The sequence below is a fragment of the Arachis hypogaea genome, chromosome 13 (genome assembly GCF_003086295.3).
Source record: "Arachis hypogaea cultivar Tifrunner chromosome 13, arahy.Tifrunner.gnm2.J5K5, whole genome shotgun sequence".
Classification (NCBI taxonomy): Eukaryota; Viridiplantae; Streptophyta; class Magnoliopsida; order Fabales; family Fabaceae; genus Arachis; species Arachis hypogaea.
Genome location: NC_092048.1, coordinates 134,613,737 through 134,633,328, shown reverse-complemented (window position 1 = coordinate 134,633,328; position 19,592 = coordinate 134,613,737). Strand labels below are relative to the sequence as shown.

At 34.6% G+C, this 19,592-nt stretch overlaps 4 protein-coding genes across 4 annotated transcripts; 2 read left to right on the top strand and 2 right to left on the bottom strand.

Annotated features, from left to right (window-relative positions):
• Nucleotides 1-164: 164 nt before the first annotated feature.
• On the bottom strand, nt 165-2,712 carry LOC112733837 (nicotinamidase 1). The gene is made up of 5 exons (XM_025782932.3): nt 2,446-2,712; nt 2,070-2,253; nt 1,448-1,581; nt 910-1,095; nt 165-468 (listed from the first exon to the last, which is right to left on the bottom strand). Exons 1-5 carry the CDS (start codon nt 2,584-2,586, stop codon nt 391-393), a joined length of 723 nt encoding a protein of 240 aa, XP_025638717.1. The 5' UTR covers nt 2,587-2,712; the 3' UTR covers nt 165-390.
• A 3,600-nt stretch (nt 2,713-6,312) lies between these two features.
• On the top strand, nt 6,313-6,938 carry LOC112733836 (protein SKIP34). Its single transcript, XM_025782931.3, has one exon. The coding sequence runs from the start codon at nt 6,313-6,315 to the stop codon at nt 6,613-6,615; it is 303 nt and encodes a 100-aa protein (XP_025638716.1). The 3' UTR covers nt 6,616-6,938.
• LOC112733834 (nucleobase-ascorbate transporter 11) lies at nt 6,790-14,023 on the top strand. The gene is made up of 13 exons (XM_072212695.1): nt 6,790-6,930; nt 7,030-7,908; nt 8,471-8,859; nt 9,210-10,017; nt 10,333-10,430; nt 10,515-10,685; nt 11,704-11,804; nt 11,965-12,100; nt 12,201-12,251; nt 12,327-12,614; nt 12,725-12,959; nt 13,099-13,379; nt 13,483-14,023. The coding sequence occupies exons 4-13, from the start codon at nt 9,246-9,248 to the stop codon at nt 13,705-13,707; spliced, it is 2,358 nt and encodes a 785-aa protein (XP_072068796.1). The 5' UTR covers nt 6,790-6,930; nt 7,030-7,908; nt 8,471-8,859; nt 9,210-9,245; the 3' UTR covers nt 13,708-14,023.
• LOC112733835 (putative U-box domain-containing protein 50) lies at nt 13,998-17,284 on the bottom strand. The gene is made up of 6 exons (XM_025782929.3): nt 16,974-17,284; nt 16,596-16,708; nt 16,394-16,518; nt 15,787-16,306; nt 15,246-15,713; nt 13,998-14,796 (listed from the first exon to the last, which is right to left on the bottom strand). The coding sequence occupies exons 1-6, from the start codon at nt 17,140-17,142 to the stop codon at nt 14,218-14,220; spliced, it is 1,974 nt and encodes a 657-aa protein (XP_025638714.1). The 5' UTR covers nt 17,143-17,284; the 3' UTR covers nt 13,998-14,217.
• Nucleotides 17,285-19,592: the final 2,308 nt, after the last annotated feature.

Genomic DNA, 19,592 nt, shown 5'->3' with positions numbered 1-19,592 from the left:
CCAAAAATTGGAGGATCCGATTTCTGTACCCTAAATTAAACCGTTCTACATTTGAGATTAATATCCCAACGATCCACTTATAAAAAATACTATTGTTAACCTAATATCAAAAATAAAAAGTGCGATGAAAAGACATTAAATCATTTGAGTATTGAAAGAAAAACTTTGCGCCACTCGTAAGAGATTATTTATTCATAAATCTCACTTATAAAGAGCTTCATATTCTACATGTTATTATAAGGCCAAAGATTGAACAAGGACTGATTTATACAAATAAGTTTATGTCAAGGACAAGAAGAAAACAAGTCCAGAACAATAACATTCGTCCCAACACTTTTAAAACTATAATAACAGCGTTAACACACTAAAACTTAGTTAATGCTCTTTCGGTTAATCAAATAAGACCTCTGATGCTATCTTGGCTCCTCTTCCCCTGGATATGTAAAGGCCAATGTGATGCATCAGCTCCTGCAACATCAAAGGGGGGAAAAGCTTTTACAGAAACGTTTTTAAGTAATAACATTAGTGTGTCACTTTCAATCTTCTAAACTTTTTGCAAGACCAAATTAATCATATTTAATGCAACTTGATTGTCGATAACCATGTATGCACTGCCAAATATTATTCACTGTCTCTGTTCCATTTCATGTAAACTAGAGAAAAAGCGTTGTTTATCCCCCTTTTTTACCCATAGGTGTATACAATAGATAGATGTCATCTATCAATTGAAAGGGCAAACTGAAATAGTATCCTTTCAGCCTTAGACGTCTATACTCTATACCCACATTTTAGGTTAGTAGACTCATTGTAATGCATTAAACTATGAAAGTAATCCAGAATTCCAGAAGCAACCTAGATTTGCATGTTTGAAGTTGTCTATATGCAACAAAGCAAGCCTGGATAAAATACCTGTGGATGGGATATAACATCCTTGTTAGTTTTGGCTACATGTAATGGAATATCATAAGTTGCACAAGCTTTGGAATACACAATCACATTCTCCAGAGGAGGAAGTAAGCCCCTGTTCCTTGCAGCTAAAGCTGAACTGACAAAATCCATCACGCATATATCCGTGCATATCCCAACAACCAAGACCTATTACATGAAAAAGCCATAGTCTCATAGATTCAGCAAAAACCTCAAGATTGATGAAAAAAAATTGTGGGTTCGAGAAATGACTCGGCAACCATGAGTGTTCGACAAGGGAAGATACTAGATAGGTTTGGTGAAGATACTATTGAGCATGAAATAATTTCCATGCGAATGAACTACATGATGTTACCAGTTTTAAAACTACTAGAAGTTCCTATAGCAACTTAAACTTAGTGAAATACGGTGGCACTTATTTTTCTGGTAGATATATCATGGCACTTGCTTGCTTACTTCTACTGTAAGAAAATTTCCAGAAAAAGGATAGAATCAAATTCAAACTCTAGGAAATACTTACTTGTTTTATCTGATTATTTTTCACCCAATCAACGAAGACATTAGAGCCATCTTTCTCAATTGAGCCAACGAATCCATCAATGCAATCTTTGCGCCTGAGTGTTGCATTTGGTTCATTTTCCAACCACAGGAGTTCTTTGCATTTGGTTCATTCAGCCAAACGAATCAGCATGTGTCTTCAACACCAAATAATAATTTTATGAGAAAAGGACAAATAGATCCTGACCTTTTATTCCGCAGACATTTTCGTCTCTGACCATTGAAAAATACTTTTAAGTCCTGACCTTCACAAAACTTGGACGGATCAGTTCCTGACGGAGGCATTTGGACGGAGGGACTGATTCGTCCAAGTTTTGTGAAAGTCAGGGGCTTAAAAGTATTTTTCAATGGTCAGGGACGAAAATGTCCGCGGGACAAAAGGTCAAGGACCTATTTGTCCTTTTCTCTAATTTTATGGATTCAAACCATAAACATGTTATGTGTACATATACACACTGTATGTGCACATAACATAACTAACCGCTTACTAGTACTAATGCGATTACTGCATTAACAACATGAGCAATAATAGCAAAGTAGCAACAAGAGAAAATCACATTATAAAACTAAACCAAACAACTAACCAGGAATCAAATTTGCTTCATGTGTTCCCGCAATACAGTGAGGAGGATAGGGAGGCTCAGGAATGTCCGGGTGATGGTTATCAAGGAAAGCCAAAATGGGCCAATTCTTCTGAGCAAAAACTTTTGAAAGCCTCACCGATGCATCCACCATCCCAGAAATCTGTTTATCCGGTTGCCTTGGGGCCTACACGACAAGATTGAAAAAAGGATTCTTTTACATACAGACAAACCCATAAGATAAAAAAACACAGCAACAACATAAGAAAATGAGACAAGAACAAAAGGCCAAGGAAAAAGACAAAAGAAAGAGTGGATCAAAATCACAAACATGTGGTGTTCCAAACTTCAAGGAAGAAGAGAGAGAAAACGAAAGTACCAAATTGCCAGATCCAACGGTGCAGAAGCCATTGACAAGGTCGACGAGCACAAGACCTGTTTTGATGTCAGAGGACAAGTGCAGAGGTTGTTGTTCGACGGGGAGCTCCTCCCTCAAGAGGTCAACCGTCTGAGAAACCATTGTTGTTTGTGTTTGGAGGCAGGGATAACTAAAAAGAATGAAGGAAACCTTGGCCTGGACTCAAATTTCTGTTCCCTCTTATTCAATATTTCAAGGAGAATAATCATTTTAATTTTTTTAAATTATTTTGTAAAGCGTAATTTTTTATTATTTAATATATATATTTGTTTCACTTAAAGAATTTAAGATAAAAAATTAGTTATAAAATAATTAATTCTTTTTAAAAGCATCCGAGTTCTCCAAATAATCCAATATAACTTAATATAGAATGCGGTGAAATCATGAATATTTGTTAGGGTTGACAATAGAGATGATAGAGTAGGGTATGAATTTTATCTTAATTTTATTTGTAAGTTAAATTTTTTTTTTTAAATTTTAGCTATATCTTATTCATAGGTTGAAAATCTATCAAACCTAATCCTACTCTCACTTTAAAGTTCTCAATCATATCTACTTGATTCTATATGTAAAAAAATTAAATTTTTTTAAATAAATATAAAATTTAATCATTCCATATTGTATACGTATTAATAAAATAGAATTGCAACGATAAAAAAAAAGATGAAGAACATATGAATTTAAAAAACTACAACATTAACTTAGGATTTCTAAATTCAGTTAGTAGTTTGTGAAATTGTCATATATAAATTTCATTTTAGGTTAATTTTATAAAAAAAAATACTAAGTTAGTAATTTAAATAATTAACTTGATAGTTATTCTAAATTTGTACAAAGAAATTATATGTTTAGTACCCACTATACCCAATCTTACATGCATACAATGATACAAATTTGCACTATACTTTATTCTATTTAAAGTAAGTCAAGTACTCTAATCGAATTGGGTCAAGTACCTCAATTGAATGAGTTAAGCTCCATTTTGGTCATGAGATTGGCGACTTGCACTGATTTAATTCTTCAGATTCCGATTGCACTAAATTAGTCACCCAAATTAAAAAAATGCACCACATTAATCCTTAACGTATTTTTCGTCACCGGAGCACTGACGCCGTTAGTGACGTAGCCGAATATTGCCACGCTGGACACACTAATGGTTAGATGACGTGACTTAAAATTTGATTTGCTCCAATTTAGTCCTTATCCCCTTTTTAAAACCTAAATTCATCCCGTGACTTCATCATCATCTTCTTCTTCTTCCCGTCTCTCTCTGGTTCTTCGTCTCTTACTTCCTTCCGAGTTTACCATCATGATTGCAAGTGGGAGCCAGAGTTCCATGCGGTCCAACACAAGGAGTTCGAGTCGAAGTAGAGTATCGGGTGTTCAACAGTGGTGTTGGTGTGGGTGCTGCCCTGTTCTTCGGTGGTCCACAACAGAGGCTAACCCTAACAAATCATTCTTTGGGTGCCCTAACTACAATATTAATGGTAAGAGGTGGTGTGGTTTGTTTTTTTGGGCTGACATTGGAGAAGAAGACCTCAGAGAAAATGTAATTTCTATTGTGGATGGTGACCAAGTTAGGATGGATTTGGCTTGGAGAATTGGGAAGATAGAGGCTGAAGTTAGAACCCAAAAAATGTACATTTTATTTTTTGCTTTGTTTATAGTATTTGTTGTTGGTTTTATGTTGGTAGTTAAAGATTGAAGATGATTTTGTGTTACTGCGTTCAATGTTAATGTGTAGTAGAAGAAAGAAAAAGTCTCCTTCTCAAATTTTCAAGTTGTTTTCTGTCATCCAATGAAATTATTTAAAAAAATTACAAAAAAAAAAAATTGAAATAACATAATTAAAGCTGGAACAAATTGTCATAATAATAATAACCACATCAATAAATTTTAACAAAATTAACAATACTCCTGCCATATTAATGACAACTCTCCCAGACAAGTAAAGAATAGTTCTAAATCCAAAATACACCCATGCTAAAGGACAGAGAGTGCCATCATTGTTATATTGTATCTAAATATATAAACAGTCTACTGTCATAAATTCAGGCCACAAAACAAAAAATATGATTCACAAAAAGATTCACAGTTTCATCCAAAATAGGCTGCACAGATCAACTACATCTTCATTTCTTCTTTCTTGGTGGCTTGAAGCCAGGTGTTGGGACAAATTTCAGGAAGTTGGCCAGTCTGAAAGATGTGGCTGAACTTGCTCCTTGTAGTGGATCTATAGTGACCGATCCTGATGCGTTAGTTCATTGTTGTTAGTGAATGGAGTCTCATCAGCAAGGGCAGTGGGTATATTAGTTTGGTTTGAGATCTTGTCTTTTAGGGGTTCATTGTCAGGTTCATCACTAACCTCTCTCAACTCATCATGGTCATCCTCAACATATACCACAATCTCATTTCCCTCAAGAATTTCTAGTGATGAAACTGCATGCTCAAAGTAAGCATAAACCAGCCCATCATTCTTTTCACCCATGAAACACATCTTTCTTAACTCATCATCACAATTTAGAACTCTTAACCCACTGACTAAACTCCTCTCTAAAACATGCCACCAACATTCTCCTAGCCTATCATATCCTAATTCTTTATAATAATTTCTCACCCAAAAAACATCTAAAGTATCTACATCAATGTCACCAATGCATGCCTTTTTATCAGGAGAATATATAGTCATCTCATTTTCATCTTTCTGAAACTTTCTCCTATGGTGGAACATAATATCTAAGTGCACATCCATTTGCATGATTCAAAAAATTTTTTCAGCACCAGTTCCACACAATGATCCCTTTAAGATAGTTTTCATCAACTACATTCATACATGACAAAGAGATATATCAAAATAAAATACAGTTATCCACCATCGGAACAGAGCATGAAGACAAATCCCAAAAAAACAGTGGTGCACAACATCGAAATAAAACCCTAGCACATAATCGACTACAAACCTTAGGGAATAACAATATACAAAGCAATAAACTATGATCAACAATCATCCACGCATTCCCTAAAATTTGAAAAAAAATAAAAATTTAATCTCTTCACTAACCTCAGTGACGGAACAGAAGTTCCTTCTAGCGGCAAAGTAGTTCCTCAGACAACTAACACTCGTGATCCAGCAGTCTCCAGGAATCCTATTGCAGTTACCCGTTCCTATTTTGGATCACTCATGGAAGAGAGACGTTTTTTCACTGCATCACTCTCATGGAGGAGTTGAAGATGAAGAGTGGAGACAAAAGAGGGATATGCAAACGTTTTGTTTTCTTTCGCATACAAACGACGTCGTTCAAAGGAGTTTTTAGCGCCAAATTAGAAACGCCACCGTTTCTTAGTGTCCAGCGTGGCAATATTCGGCCATGTCACTAACGGCGTCAGTGCTCCAGTGACAGAAAATAGGCTAAGGACTAACGTGGTGTATTTTTTTTAATTTGGGGGACTAATTTAGTGCAATCGAAATTTGAAGGACTAAATCAATGCAAGTCGCCAATCTCAAAAATCAAAATGGGACTTAACTCCAATTGAATTGGGTCGAATTAAATACTTACAGGTAGAGTACATGTTGTCATTTGAGTTTTCACCCCGCTATATTTCCTATTCTAAAATATTGACAAAATGCAACAAATTTTCGGTCCTTTTGTGTAGTTTTATTATTTAAAAGAATTCACAGCAACAAAAATACAAAATACATTGTAAATTTGATTTAAATTTTATAATTTTTTACGTAAATTTTTTTAATTAATAAAAAGCGTGGGTTCAATCAAGTAATACTCATACCCTCAATCGTCAATTCCCAATTCACAATCTTGACCCTCCACCATGTGTTGCGGGCAGCAGCGATCCTTATCCAGAGACATCTTCAGCGCACCGCCGTCACGCCGTTCCGGCGGCCACAACGGATCGGCGGCGGTGGACGATCTGCGGGATCGGCTGGCGGAGACGGAAGCTCGTCTTGCCCGTGCCAGGGCTCGGGAAGCGGAGCTGAGCCGCCAGCTGGAGCAGATGAAGCGCTTCGTCTCCGTCATGGAGATACTCGAAAACTACCTCAGGCGACGCTTCCGTGAGCAGCAGCAACACGTCGAGCGCCTCTTCTCTCCTTCACCTTCCGCTTCCGCATTCTAGAACAAAAACCCTAAGATCAAGATGTCTATATCCTATTACAAAATTGTGTTCCTTTCTTCAATTCGTAATCGAAAAAGAAAAATTGTTGTACAATGCTTGTTGCAATCTTCATCGTGTTGATAATCCAGATCTCAGGGTGTTTCATGTATTGGCAATCTCTTCGTTTCCTTAGTTTTAGATTGTATTGAATTTCGTAATTTGAAAGTTAGCAATTTGGCGAATTTCAGTCCGAAATTGAAACTAAATTGTAATTGCTGTGTTAGAATTTGAGTTGGAGTTGGATCACTAGAAGAAAGATATCAACGGGATTTGGTGGTGTGTCACTTTGTCTTCTTGTTTCTGGTTGTGCTATTTTAGCAGAGTAAGAATTCTGCAATTGGTCATGACTAATTTTTTTGTTTCTTGTTACACTAGGTCAGCAGCGGAATTGATGAAAAGTTAGCTAGCTTAATTAGGAAATGACCTTGATGATTCAACCCTGTGCTGCAGCCTGCATCTTAGTTAGTAAAACAACCCAACTATAGTTCAATCCTTTTAACTATCTGTCAAGTGGCTTGTGTGTTACACAAGTAGTCATATAGGAAGGAGAAGAATGATATCCATATGACCATATACAGTTTCTGACCCCTTTGGTTGGAAACATTGTTCTTATTTTGTATTGCTTTCTCGTTTTCAAATGTTTATCTTGTCATTTTGAGTACCTGAAAGCTTTTTGGTCTAATCTGATGGGCGTATATATCATTCCTTTTGCATCTTTTACAAACTTAAGTTGAACCATCTCTAGCAAATTAGCTTGTTTGTTTGGATCTTTTAACGCTTGTTTTATGTTAAGTTTGTTTAAGCATAAAGCATTTTTACGAGATAGTCATTATTAGAGAGTCTAAAAAATTTTGGATAGAGTGAAAACACTGATTTGTCAATCTACCAGGAATTAGGTGTTGACAAAAGTATCATCAGCAGGGAATTTATTGTCATAAGTGCTGGATCCTAACATGGCAACCTACAACGTGCAGATGTTTCTGGCGCAGGTGGTTTTGTGCGGGACATGAATTTACAAATGTCATATCATTATGGCATTTATAACCATCGTGCACTTAAAATCATGAAGACAAATTACCCTACTTCTGCCTACCATGTTTCCAGTATTCAATTATTCATAGCTCTCCAATCGTTTTATCCTTTCGGCGCTTGCTTTTCTTGGGCAGGGATGATAATCAAAGCTGCAGCACCACACCGTATAGTTGATGTATATAACCACCACTCGAGGATGTATTTAACATAACCATTCAAAAGGTAATATTAACAGAGTGATACTACAAGTTAGTTTCATGCTTGATGCAATATATTCACTATAATTTTTCTTTTCTTTATTTTATTTTGAAAGCTAAGCCCGAAAAAATAAAAGAAAAAGGTTCTCTTGTGGAAATCAGAACCCTTGGCCTTGAGTACCGGATTCTCATTCTAATTACATACTAATATACATTGCTTTAACGTAACGATTAAAGTATAACAAGAAAAAAAGAAAAAAACTTTTCCTCCATTAATCATAACTTAACAATAAACTCATACTATCAATTACCAATAATAATAAATGAAGGCTAAAGTTTCACATGCAGTTGGCTGATTCTTAAAGTTGTAGACTTAAACAAACACTTTTGCAGTATTTCAAACGAAAAAGGAAAGTATGCTCTTTTCTTCTTCTTTTGGATGAGCACTTTACAGAGACAAACTTATCTCTGAAGCTCAAAGTCTTAAAAATGTAACAATTTATGTCCAAATTATACACTTTCTTATTGGTCCACTTGACCATTCTAATCCATCACTAAAAATATTAACTAATGTGATTTTGACACAGCAATGCTACCATATTCTTTTACCATCAATGCTACCACCACTAAGTTCTATATTTTCCCATCATACAATCATCATCGTTGTCATGCACTGCACACACCTCAATTAAACTACTCCACTTCTTCCACTCGGTGATGAGTCTCCCTGAGATCCTGCAGAGAATTATTATAAAAGAATAAGAATATGAAACTTCAATCTAAAGTAAAGACTCACACATAGCTCCTCCAAAAAGCAGCCAAAGAGAAATGTCTACGAGAGAACAAGATTTAAAATAATAAAATAGAGACAAAGTGAAGAGCTTTGGTGGCTTCTTCCATTTGAGGATTCTTGTGCAGTTGTGGTAGCTGGTTCCTCTGTCAACATCAATACTTGACTGTATCATAGAATTTATCGGTAAGTTTAATGTCACGCTTGACGGTTACTGAATGCAACTTGCGAGCTGCAATGAGTTTAATTTAAGATAAAATATGTTTTCATGTCTCAATAGTCAGATTGTTCATTCTGCATCCTTCAACACTAACCGTACATCTATTCCACAAAAATTACATCATAGTACTCTCTTTCTTCTTGTCTCATTCATCACCATTTAGGCATTTACTCATCTCACTGTACCTTTGCTTCTACTCTCACTGTATGGAGTTTGTTCACTTGCTGTGATGTGATGCCTATTGTTCCTGTTCATTAAAAAGCTTCAAACTTTGTTCCTTGTAGTATATTGGGTTGAATTTGTTTGCATTGTCTAGGGGAAGTTTTGAGGTAGATAAGAAAAAAAGGTTTCAATGGAAACTGAGTCAAGCTCAGAATTCTTCGGCAGGGGAAAGATTATGAAGGGTGGGAATGGCAAGAGGAATGGTCCAAGTAGCGGCATCAAAGTTGAGCCCTTTGTGCCAAGAAGTGAGCACAATCCAAAGGAGTTAAGATCATGGGCAAAGAGAACTGGCTTTGTATCTGTATCTGATTACTCAGGGGAAGCTGGGACTAGTGCCAGTGAAAAATTTGATAGTGTTGGATTTGATGTGGAGAATGGTGTTGTTGATGATCATAAAGGAGAAGGGTCCTCTCCCAAGATTGAGATTGATCCGGTTCTTGGGCTGGCAAGGCCTGTTAGGGACAGTGATGAGATTGAACCAGATTCTGGTTCGAATTCAATGCATGGAGCCATGAAGAGTGACAAGGGGAGAGTTCTGAGGCCAAAGGATGCTAATGGATGGGATGGAACTTTGAGGAGCCAAAATAGGAAGAGGAGAAATGGGGATGAGCCTGTTTTGGCTTCGGTTTCAGCTGCTGCTGTTGATGATGGGAAGAAAGTTGAGTTAAGAGGGGATGGTGATGCTAATGCTAATGCTAATGGGATGGTGAATATGAATTGGGATAGAAATGGCCATGGAGCCTCTTCGGTTGCTCTGGTGGCGGATCAAAAGGAGGAGGAGGATGGTGTAGCTGATGGAGATGTTAAGGTTAATTTGTATCCTGAGGGTGAGGAACATTCCGTTCTAGGGTGGCAGGAACCATCAGAGTTGAAGTATGGTGTCACAGAAAACCCGGGTCTAGGTCAGTTTAAATTCATCATTCTATTTGTCATTGCTTGCCTCTTATAAGCATTATAGTCAGGATACCAATTTTGGATTCTGAAAATACTGTGGTTTTGTTTAACTTGAATTTTGGTGGAAAATTTCATGATGAATCTTTATGCCTAAGTAATATTTCAATGTATTCTGTTCCTATCAGTTTCATATATGAAAATGTTTGAACATAACACTATTACACTATAGTTTAGGCATGTAATTACTAATATGTTGCAAGGTTAATTAGCTAAAAAATCAGTACTTCGTTATATGACTTACATCTTTGCCTCTTTAATTGCAGTATCTCTTATATATTACACCCTGCAGCACTACTTATCATTGGCTGGCTCACTAGTATTAATCCCATTAATCATGGTACCAACAATGGGTGGATCAGATGTAAGCATCTGCTGTTATATCTAATGATTATTATGCACAAGGAATAATATTTAATTTTCATTGTTCTTACACAAATGATGACAGAAGGATACTGCTAATGTGATTTCTACGGTGCTGTTTCTTTCTGGCATCACAACAATTTTGCATTCCTACTTTGGTACCAGATTGCCTCTCGTTCAAGGGAGCTCATTTGTGTATCTGGCACCAGCATTAGTTATCATGAATGCTGAAGAGTTTCGAAGTCTTACAGAACATGTGAGTTTACTGACAAACAGGAAACTTTGATTCATCATTCTTAAGATCTTTCAGGCTTTACAGTTACATCAAATAATATAAATCATGCTAAGCTATTTACAATTGCGTTGTAAAATATTGCTACTTTTTGAGCCAACAGAACCTTTTCCGTTGCACTGCTTTGTCCTTTGATGCATCTACCTATCTATCTTATCTATACAAAGGTTGATACCCATGTTTTCTTGCAATTAGAGAATGACATCTCTTATAGTTATTCTATTTTGCCAAGCTATAATTTTTGTAGAATTTTAAATTTATTTTCTTTATTATCTTTCCTCATCTAATGACATTTACTAGCATTATCTCTTAGTTAATAATGAATTTAATACTATTGTCAGATTATTTTCTAAGAAAATAACTGTCATATTATTTATTTGTTATTAACTAATTCTATTTATTAAAATATTACTCTATTCTTATATATTTTGCATTATAGATCAAATAATCTATATATTATATTTTCATTATAAATTTTTGAATTTTCAAGATAAAATTATAAGTTGTGAAGTTAATTGATATTCAATGATATTAGGAGGAATTGTTACAAAAATACTATAATTTATCAAAACCAAATAGAAAAAAGATTGACTTTTTTTTATACTTTATCAAAAATTATACTTAAACAAGTACTCTATATATATATATATATAATAGATTGGTAGAATTAGGTTTTATTATACTACAAAATTTATTATAATACAATTCTTTTTTTTAAGAGTTAAAAATACTACAAACAAATACTTCAATATATATAAAGTATAGATTGATCGAATTATTTTTTATTATATTATTAAGTGTAGTATAATATAAAATTTATTATATTTGTTTTAAGAGCTATATAGATTGTTTTATAACTAATTATAAAACTCAAAATTCCTCTATTATCATTTTAATCATCTAAAAAATTAGTATTAATTTCGCATATTGTACGGGACTAAATCTAGTTATTATAATTCTGTTTGTTTGTGGATAAATGCAGAAATTTAGGCACATAATGAGGGAACTCCAAGGAGCTATAATTGTTGGTTCAATATTCCAATTCATCCTGGGGTTTAGTGGTTTAATGTCTATTCTTCTCAGGTAACAAGAAGCTGCATATGATCCTCCTTTATGTTTATGTTGAACTGAGTGAATTTTACTTTGTTATTTTGCTAATCTGCTACCTTATTAAATATGAGGACATTAAAGTATAATAACAATGTTTCAGTTTTCTAAAAAACTTACAAAAGTTTTGTTATAGGATAATCAATCCCATTGTGGTGGCTCCAACTGTTGCTGCTGTAGGTTTAGCGTTCTTCAGCTATGGTTTTCCAGAAGCTGGCACTTGCTTGGAAATTAGCATTCCACAGATAGCATTGGTTATAATGTTCTCACTGGTGAGTCTATAAGCCATGGATTATTTATTTATTTATTATTAAATTATGTCAATAGTTTTCCTACACTCACACCATTGTTCCTTTGTTTCCTTAATTGAAGCATCTTCGAGGAATATCTATCTTTGGACACCACATATTTCGAATTTATGCTGTAAGTATACTAAATTTCCATAATTAAATGTATATAATAAATTCTGGTGTTTAACATACTTTTTAATATTTACAGGTTCCCCTGAGTGTTACAATAATTTGGATATATGCATCATTTTTAACCGCTGGGGGAGCATACAACTACAAAGGGTGCAATCCCAACATTCCAAGCTCAAACAGTCTGAATGATTCATGCAGAAAGCATGCAGATACTATGAAGCATTGCAGGACGGATATATCAAATGCATTGTCAACTTCTGCATGGCTCAGAATCCCCTACCCTCTACAATGGGGCCTTCCTGTTTTCCATCTTAGGACTTGCATAATCATGGCCATAGTGTCACTTGTTGCTTCTGTTGATTCAGTAAGTACATTACTCAATACTTGCAGAAATGAGATTATCATGAGTGTACTAAAAGTCTAAAACCCACAGATGAAACTGCAAGTGTAAAGTATCAATTATTATTTTTGCAGGTTGGGACTTATCACATGTTATCTGTGAGAGCTAATTTGAAGCCTCCAAGTTCAGGAATTGTGAGTAGAGGAATAGCATTGGAGGGCTTGTGTAGTATATTGGCTGGTCTTTGGGGTTCAGGTACTGGCTCAACAACTCTCACAGAAAATGTGCACACAATTGAAACCACTAAGGTGGCGAGTAGGAGGGTAGTTGAACTTGGAGCAGCATTCCTGATCCTCTTCTCATTTATGGGTAAAGCATCAAGATTTAGTGAAAAAGAACAAATGTATCAAGATTCAAAATTATTATAGGATGTCAATTTCTATAGTCTTGTACAATTTTCAATAGAAAAAATATTTAGTGGCCTAATCTATTCCATTTACTTTTGTAGGAAAAGTAGGTGCCCTTCTTGCTTCCATTCCACAGGCTTTGGCTGCTTCTGTACTGTGTTTTATGTGGGCTCTTGTTGCAGCATTGGGTCTGTCAAACTTACAGTATGGTCAGTCAGGAAGCTTTAGGAACATGGCAATAGTTGGCATTTCATTGTTCCTTGGTCTGTCCATCCCTTACTATTTTCAGCAATATCAGCCTCAAGCCACTCTCATACTTCCCGGTTATCTAGTCCCTTATGGTGCTGCATCTGATGGACCATTTCATTCAGGCATCAAACAAGTAAGCACTTCTCCAAAACAACATATGAGTAAGAATGCACTTTCTTTACTTGTAAGTATGAATATATATGAGCTAATCACTTTAGGTGTTTAAAATGTTTCAGCTTGATTTTGCAATCAATGCTCTAATGTCATTAAACATGGTGATCACACTGTTAGTGGCATTCACTCTGGACAACACAGTCCCAGGAAGTGCACAAGAAAGAGGGGTGTACACATGGTCACAAACACAAGACATTGCCACTGATCCCTCACTCAAATCTGCATATTCTCTGCCAAAGAAAGTTGCTCGGTGCTTGTGTTGGGCTAAATGTTTAGGAGGAATCTGAATACTAGTTTTTTTCTGATTCATCTGTCTATTAGGTTTTGTGGGAGAAAAACTGAAACAGTAGGTCATGGCTTGGCACATAGAAGATATTGCAGTTCATGGAGAATAAAGATATGACACACATGGATTTAGCTACATTTCACTAGATAGGAACTGGCTTAACTCTAATTTTGAATGTAAAATCACACAGATACTTTCAAATACATATAGGTCAAATTGTTAGGTGGATATAACAAAAGAAGAAATTCATTGTACTTGTACATTTATAACTTTTTTTTTGGGACAAATTAATAATTCAATTTTGTAATTTCAGGTGCTTAATGTTGTAAGGCTATAGTAGTAAGGTTTTTGCTTAGTACCATAAAATGACTTTAAAGAAATACATTAGATTTTTCTTTAGAAGACCATACCATTTATGCACTCATGAGTAAATTCACAAGAAAGTTTATTGCACCTATGTCTATCAATGAAATTGAAGCTTCTAAAGGCTCTAAATCTTGAATAAGTCCCACTAATCAATTCTTGTCCAAGCTATACTATCATGCTTTCTTCTAATCTCATTGAGTTCCTCCATGACCCTTGCAATGCTCATGTCTTCATTGGACATGCTCCTCTTTGCTAAGTCCTCAACTTCCTTTGCTACATCCAATGGCCATTTCCCACCACTTCCATCCAAAATATCCTCCCTAACCATACCCAGAAAATTTCTTTTTCCGGTCAAAAGTTGCATCAACAAAACCCCTACCGCCTTTACATCAGACCCAACATTGCATTCTTCACCACATCCATGAAGCCCAAAGCCTGTGATCTTTGCAACAAGGTTGTGGTCTAGGAGGATATTGGATGGGTCAATGCGACAATGAATAATGGGCCTGGGCTGAGATTCATGGAGAAAGCCCAGGCCCGAGCAAACTTCGATCGCGATCCTTATCCGATCATGCCACCATAAGGACCATTTTCTTACCCTGCAATGTAGAATGTCTCCCAAGCTCCCACTGTCCATGTATTCTAGAATTATGCATTTGGGCTCGGAGCAGAAGCCTAGCATATCAACTAGATGTGGGTGCCGAATACTGCCAAGAATCTTCACCTGAAAATGTTCAAATTTTCAGGTTCATTGAAACAAAATGCCAAAGGAAAGGAATTAAATTTCCAGATCCCAAGCCCATGTTGAATTAATTTATGAACTTTTTTCTCTTTGGTTTAAGATATAAGTTTTTATTAGTGACTTGAAAGAGAGATATTTTTGGCACCTTGCTTCAATCACATGCTGTAAAATGGTATCAAAGACTTGCAATGCAAGAAATGAAAGGAGAAGAAACAGCAACAGAATATTGCAGAGAAGATAGAGCAAGAGAGAAATCTATTTTCTTGGCATTGGTAGTAGCAGTTAGAAATTGTGGTGAAAACCTCTAAATAACTAATGCAAGTGACTTCAAATACTGCCAGCTGGAGCCAGTACCTAACTAACTGATTTCTCAATTGGGTTGAACTAAAACTAAATTTACATTTCATTTCAAAGCCTTCATATTATGCTACCTTAGCTAAGAAATAATGTAGTTGGGAGAATGCAGGAAGAGAATTGAGCATCTTGATTGCAACTGTATAACCATTGATCCTTCCTTTATACACATTACTCCATCCTCCAACGCTACCTTTCATCCTCAACTCATCCCAAAAGCTGTGTGTGGCCACCACGATCTCCTCCTCTCTGTACTCCCTGAAAACACAACAACCATTATTATTCACTGCCTCTGCCACCACCCTCCTTGATCTCCCCATTATTCTTTGTTTCCTCAACTCTTCAATCTCCCCAAGAATCTGTGTTTTCACTTCTATTACCTTTCTTTGTTGTCTTTCGGTTTCTGACACTTGTATTACCATTTTCTTAGTCTCTTCAACTTCAACACTTATTTCATCTACTTCTTCCTTTTTTCTCTCCAGTTCCTTCTTTAGTTCTTCCCTTGCAGCAACCTCTTCCTTGATTCGATTCTCAAGCTCTTCTTCCTGATGAGAATTGAAATAATTTTGAATATCAGGTGCTACAAAGTACAAAACTGATAGAACATATATAACATACCCGACGGTTGCAGAACCAAATAGCCCATTCAGCCTTTTCATGTCTTTCTATATTCTGCTTGGCTTCCTTTCTCTTTGTCTGGATCCTATTGTATGCTTCATTCAGTTCCTCTCTGAGGCTCTCATATTGAGAAGGTGGAAAATCTGAGTTGTGGTTTTCTTCCTCCAAATTCAAAGACAGCAATTCCTGATAATAATTTTCAATCTCTCGGAGATAAAATTCCCAGAGGTTTTGGTTAATAAGAGGGAACACGGAGGATGAAGAAGAACTTGTAGGATCGGAATCAATGCTTCTACTGTTACTGAATATTAGTCTTTCTAGGCACCATTTGGCAATTGACTTATTGTTGTTATCTTTCATTCTTGCAACTGTGACACCATTATCATCCTCCATTACTGTCTCATCATTATCCTTCTCTCGGAGGAACACTTGTATCCCTTCACACACAAAGAACAGTTCACAGAACCCAGGCTTCTGCTTATGAACATACAACATTGCGTTCATCGCATCTTTTTGTTTCCTAAATCATACATAGCAAAAAGTAAATAATATTAATTAAGTTTTCAATATTTGAATGAACAAGAAGCTAAGGCCGGAGAATACGTACAATGAAGCCTTCATGAATGAGAATGCCATGACCAATTTGGTAATTCCAAGACCATAAATTAAGTCTATTGTGCGCTTTTGAACAGGTTCATCAAATTGCTCTATGTCAAGTATTTCAGCTGGTACCTGAAAATATGCTTCAATATAATATAATATAATTCCGTCATTTTATTTCATTTACAATTTGAATTTAATTTCCTCACATTGTCACAGAAGGATATATACTTGGAAAGCATCTTGTCGATTTTGTCTTCCTCGCCTTTCCGGATTCTCTCCATTTTAACATCACAAGCAATGCCTTCTGGGAAATTCCCAACTGAAATAAGATCACAAAACAATAAGCTATAAGCGAAAACTCAATTGAACTCCACTTCAATATAATGTTAATTATTAAAGCCATTTTGTATTTTTTATTATATTTATTTTGATTAAAGTAATTTTAAAATGTAATTTTTATAGATATAATCATCGAGAACTTCAAGAAACTATCTTTAAAACGCAAATTTCAATATGCTCTGTTTTTAGAAAGTAAAATGTTGATTAAACTGATGATACAGAAATGTGTGAGGATCAGAACTTACGTAGTGTTGAAAGATGGTTGCAAGTGTTATTGTATTTGACATGCAGAATGATTATGGAAATTGGGTGAGAGTGCCATTTACTGAGAGTCCAAGCCAAAGTGTGAATTCCTTCAAGCACATTATTCCCAAGGGCGACATAGATTTTCTCTCTCTCTGCTCTACCATTCATATTTACCTGCTTTGGCGTGAGGAAAAGAAATTGAAGTTTGGGTTTGGAGAGTTCTTATCATTCCCAAGATATGACACTTGCTTCGTCGCTTTAATTTCCACGTTTGTCAAATTAACAAGCCATCTGCTGCATTTGGACGGCAATTTCCACGCCTCTAATTAACAAGAAACCAATTTTTGTCTTATGTACTTACTATATATAGTTATTATCAATGATAGTGTTCATTCGCGTATCTTAAACTACTATATATGCTGTTTATAAAATAAAATACTTTAAAAGATAAACAATACATTCATTATTAAATTTTTATTATAAATTTATGATAATCACAAATAAAACTTAGCTTAAGTATTGACAAATGCAGAAAGAAAAAACAACAGCTCAACATACAGCTAGGTTGTAATTCTAATATGATATATTTTCTTTCAAAAAAAGCTTTAGAAATGATTGATTCCACATATATACTATCGATCAATGATCGTCGTCTAACAATTCCAGTGTCTTTTTCGGCTTCTTCTATGTTACATTCCACTGCGATTATTATTTTTCGACCTCTATGCATTTGTCATGGACTCATGGATGGGCGCCAGCAAGTAAGACGAAAATCATTTTCCCCATCAATTTTATATGAAAAATGATGTTTACTTTTCTTTTTATAAAAATATGTTTCCATTTGTTTATTTTTTATTAGTCACTTTTAATATAAAAATAAAATAAAAATATAAAAAAATTTACACAAAAGTACTACATATATATATTATTTCTCATTTTATATACTTGAAACCATACATGTCTTTTATTTTTATTAAGTCTTAATTAAAAGATAAACTAATTGTATTTTTTTATTATATATATGGATTTAGTTAAGGATTAATCTATACATACAAGTGATTCTCTTATACAAGTCTTACAAGTCTTCTAATTGATATTACGCTCAAACGCGCCTCTAACAGATTTTTAATTTTTGAAAGGATTCTGTTTCCTTTTTTGAATTTCTTGCATTCTCTTTCTCCTTCTTCATTTACGTGCTTTTCTCTCTGTTCTCTTTTTTCGTTATTCTCGATTTCCATTGTTTTTTGACATCAAACTCTGAAATCGTTTTTGAAGTGTTTCTCCTTGTTCTTCTTTTGATTTTGCAACATTATGTATTTTTTTTCTTTTTTATTTGATTTTTTCCTCCAAAAAAGAATTATGAGAATATGAAATAAGAAAATGAAGAAGAAGCAGCAGAAGATGAGAAGGAGAAAGAGGAAGAGTTCTGAATTATGCATAAGGTGTACTTCAACGAATTTTAGGTATATTTCTGTAATCTTTTTTGTGTATTTCTGTAATCGTTTGGGTGTATTTCTGAAGTTCCATTATATTCAAAACGATTTCACAGCTTGATTTCAGAAACCATGAAAATCGAAAAAAAACGAAGCAAGAATACCAGCGATAAACGCAGGTAAAACAACGAATGAAAATGCGAAGAGAGAACGCATGAAGGAGATCGAACAAATTTGACAAGAAACTCGTTTTCATAGAGGAAGAAGAAGAAGAGTCGTTCATAATGTATGGTGAATAGCGCGCTTTGGAAAGAGGAAATGATTGAATAACGTGCGTGTATTTACTCTTGAATGTGGGAGTGTAATGCGTGTGTGTTTTGTTGGGCTTGTGCCAACTTGCAAGACTTGTAACTTGTAAGCCAAAAAGGCTTGTATGTGTAACTGCTCTTTAGTTAATATGTGTTTTTAGAACACATAATAAATTTATTATTAGTAAAAAATTTTAAATATTTTTATTTAATAAATATAAAATAAATATATCAAAAATTTAATTTTTTTTTTTAATGAAAAATTTTTATTTTTGTAATGTTAAGATAAACCATATATATACATAAAATATTGGGTTGAACCAAACGAATTATTATTATCATATCAAAATTTGGAAAAATGGTCTTGTGTTGGCCTGGTGTGACACCTACGAACAAATGATGCATGGCCACGTTTGAGGTTGGGCTACGTGTAGAGAAGCATGCATGCAGAACACAAAGAAGAAGAAAAGCAGTTTGTTGGAATTTTCAGAGTCAAGTTCGTGCGGAAGGTCGCACTATACTGCACCTCTCCTTCAATTCATCATCTCATACTATATATGCATCATGCCATCATGCATGCATAAGCTGATAAGCACAAATATAACTTTTTTTAATAATAAAAATTTACATACAAATATTTTTATATAAAATTAATAGTTAAAATCTATTAAATTATTTAATAACTTTTAAATTTTAACGATCAATTTCATATAGAAATAATTATATTTAAATTTTTATCTTTTTTAATTCATTAAAATATTTTTATTCACTCAAGTTTACATTAATAATAAAAAAAAATTTGATACACTGCAGTCGCATTTAAATAATTTTTAAAATAATATTTTAAAATTAATAAATTTTATATAATTAATACTTC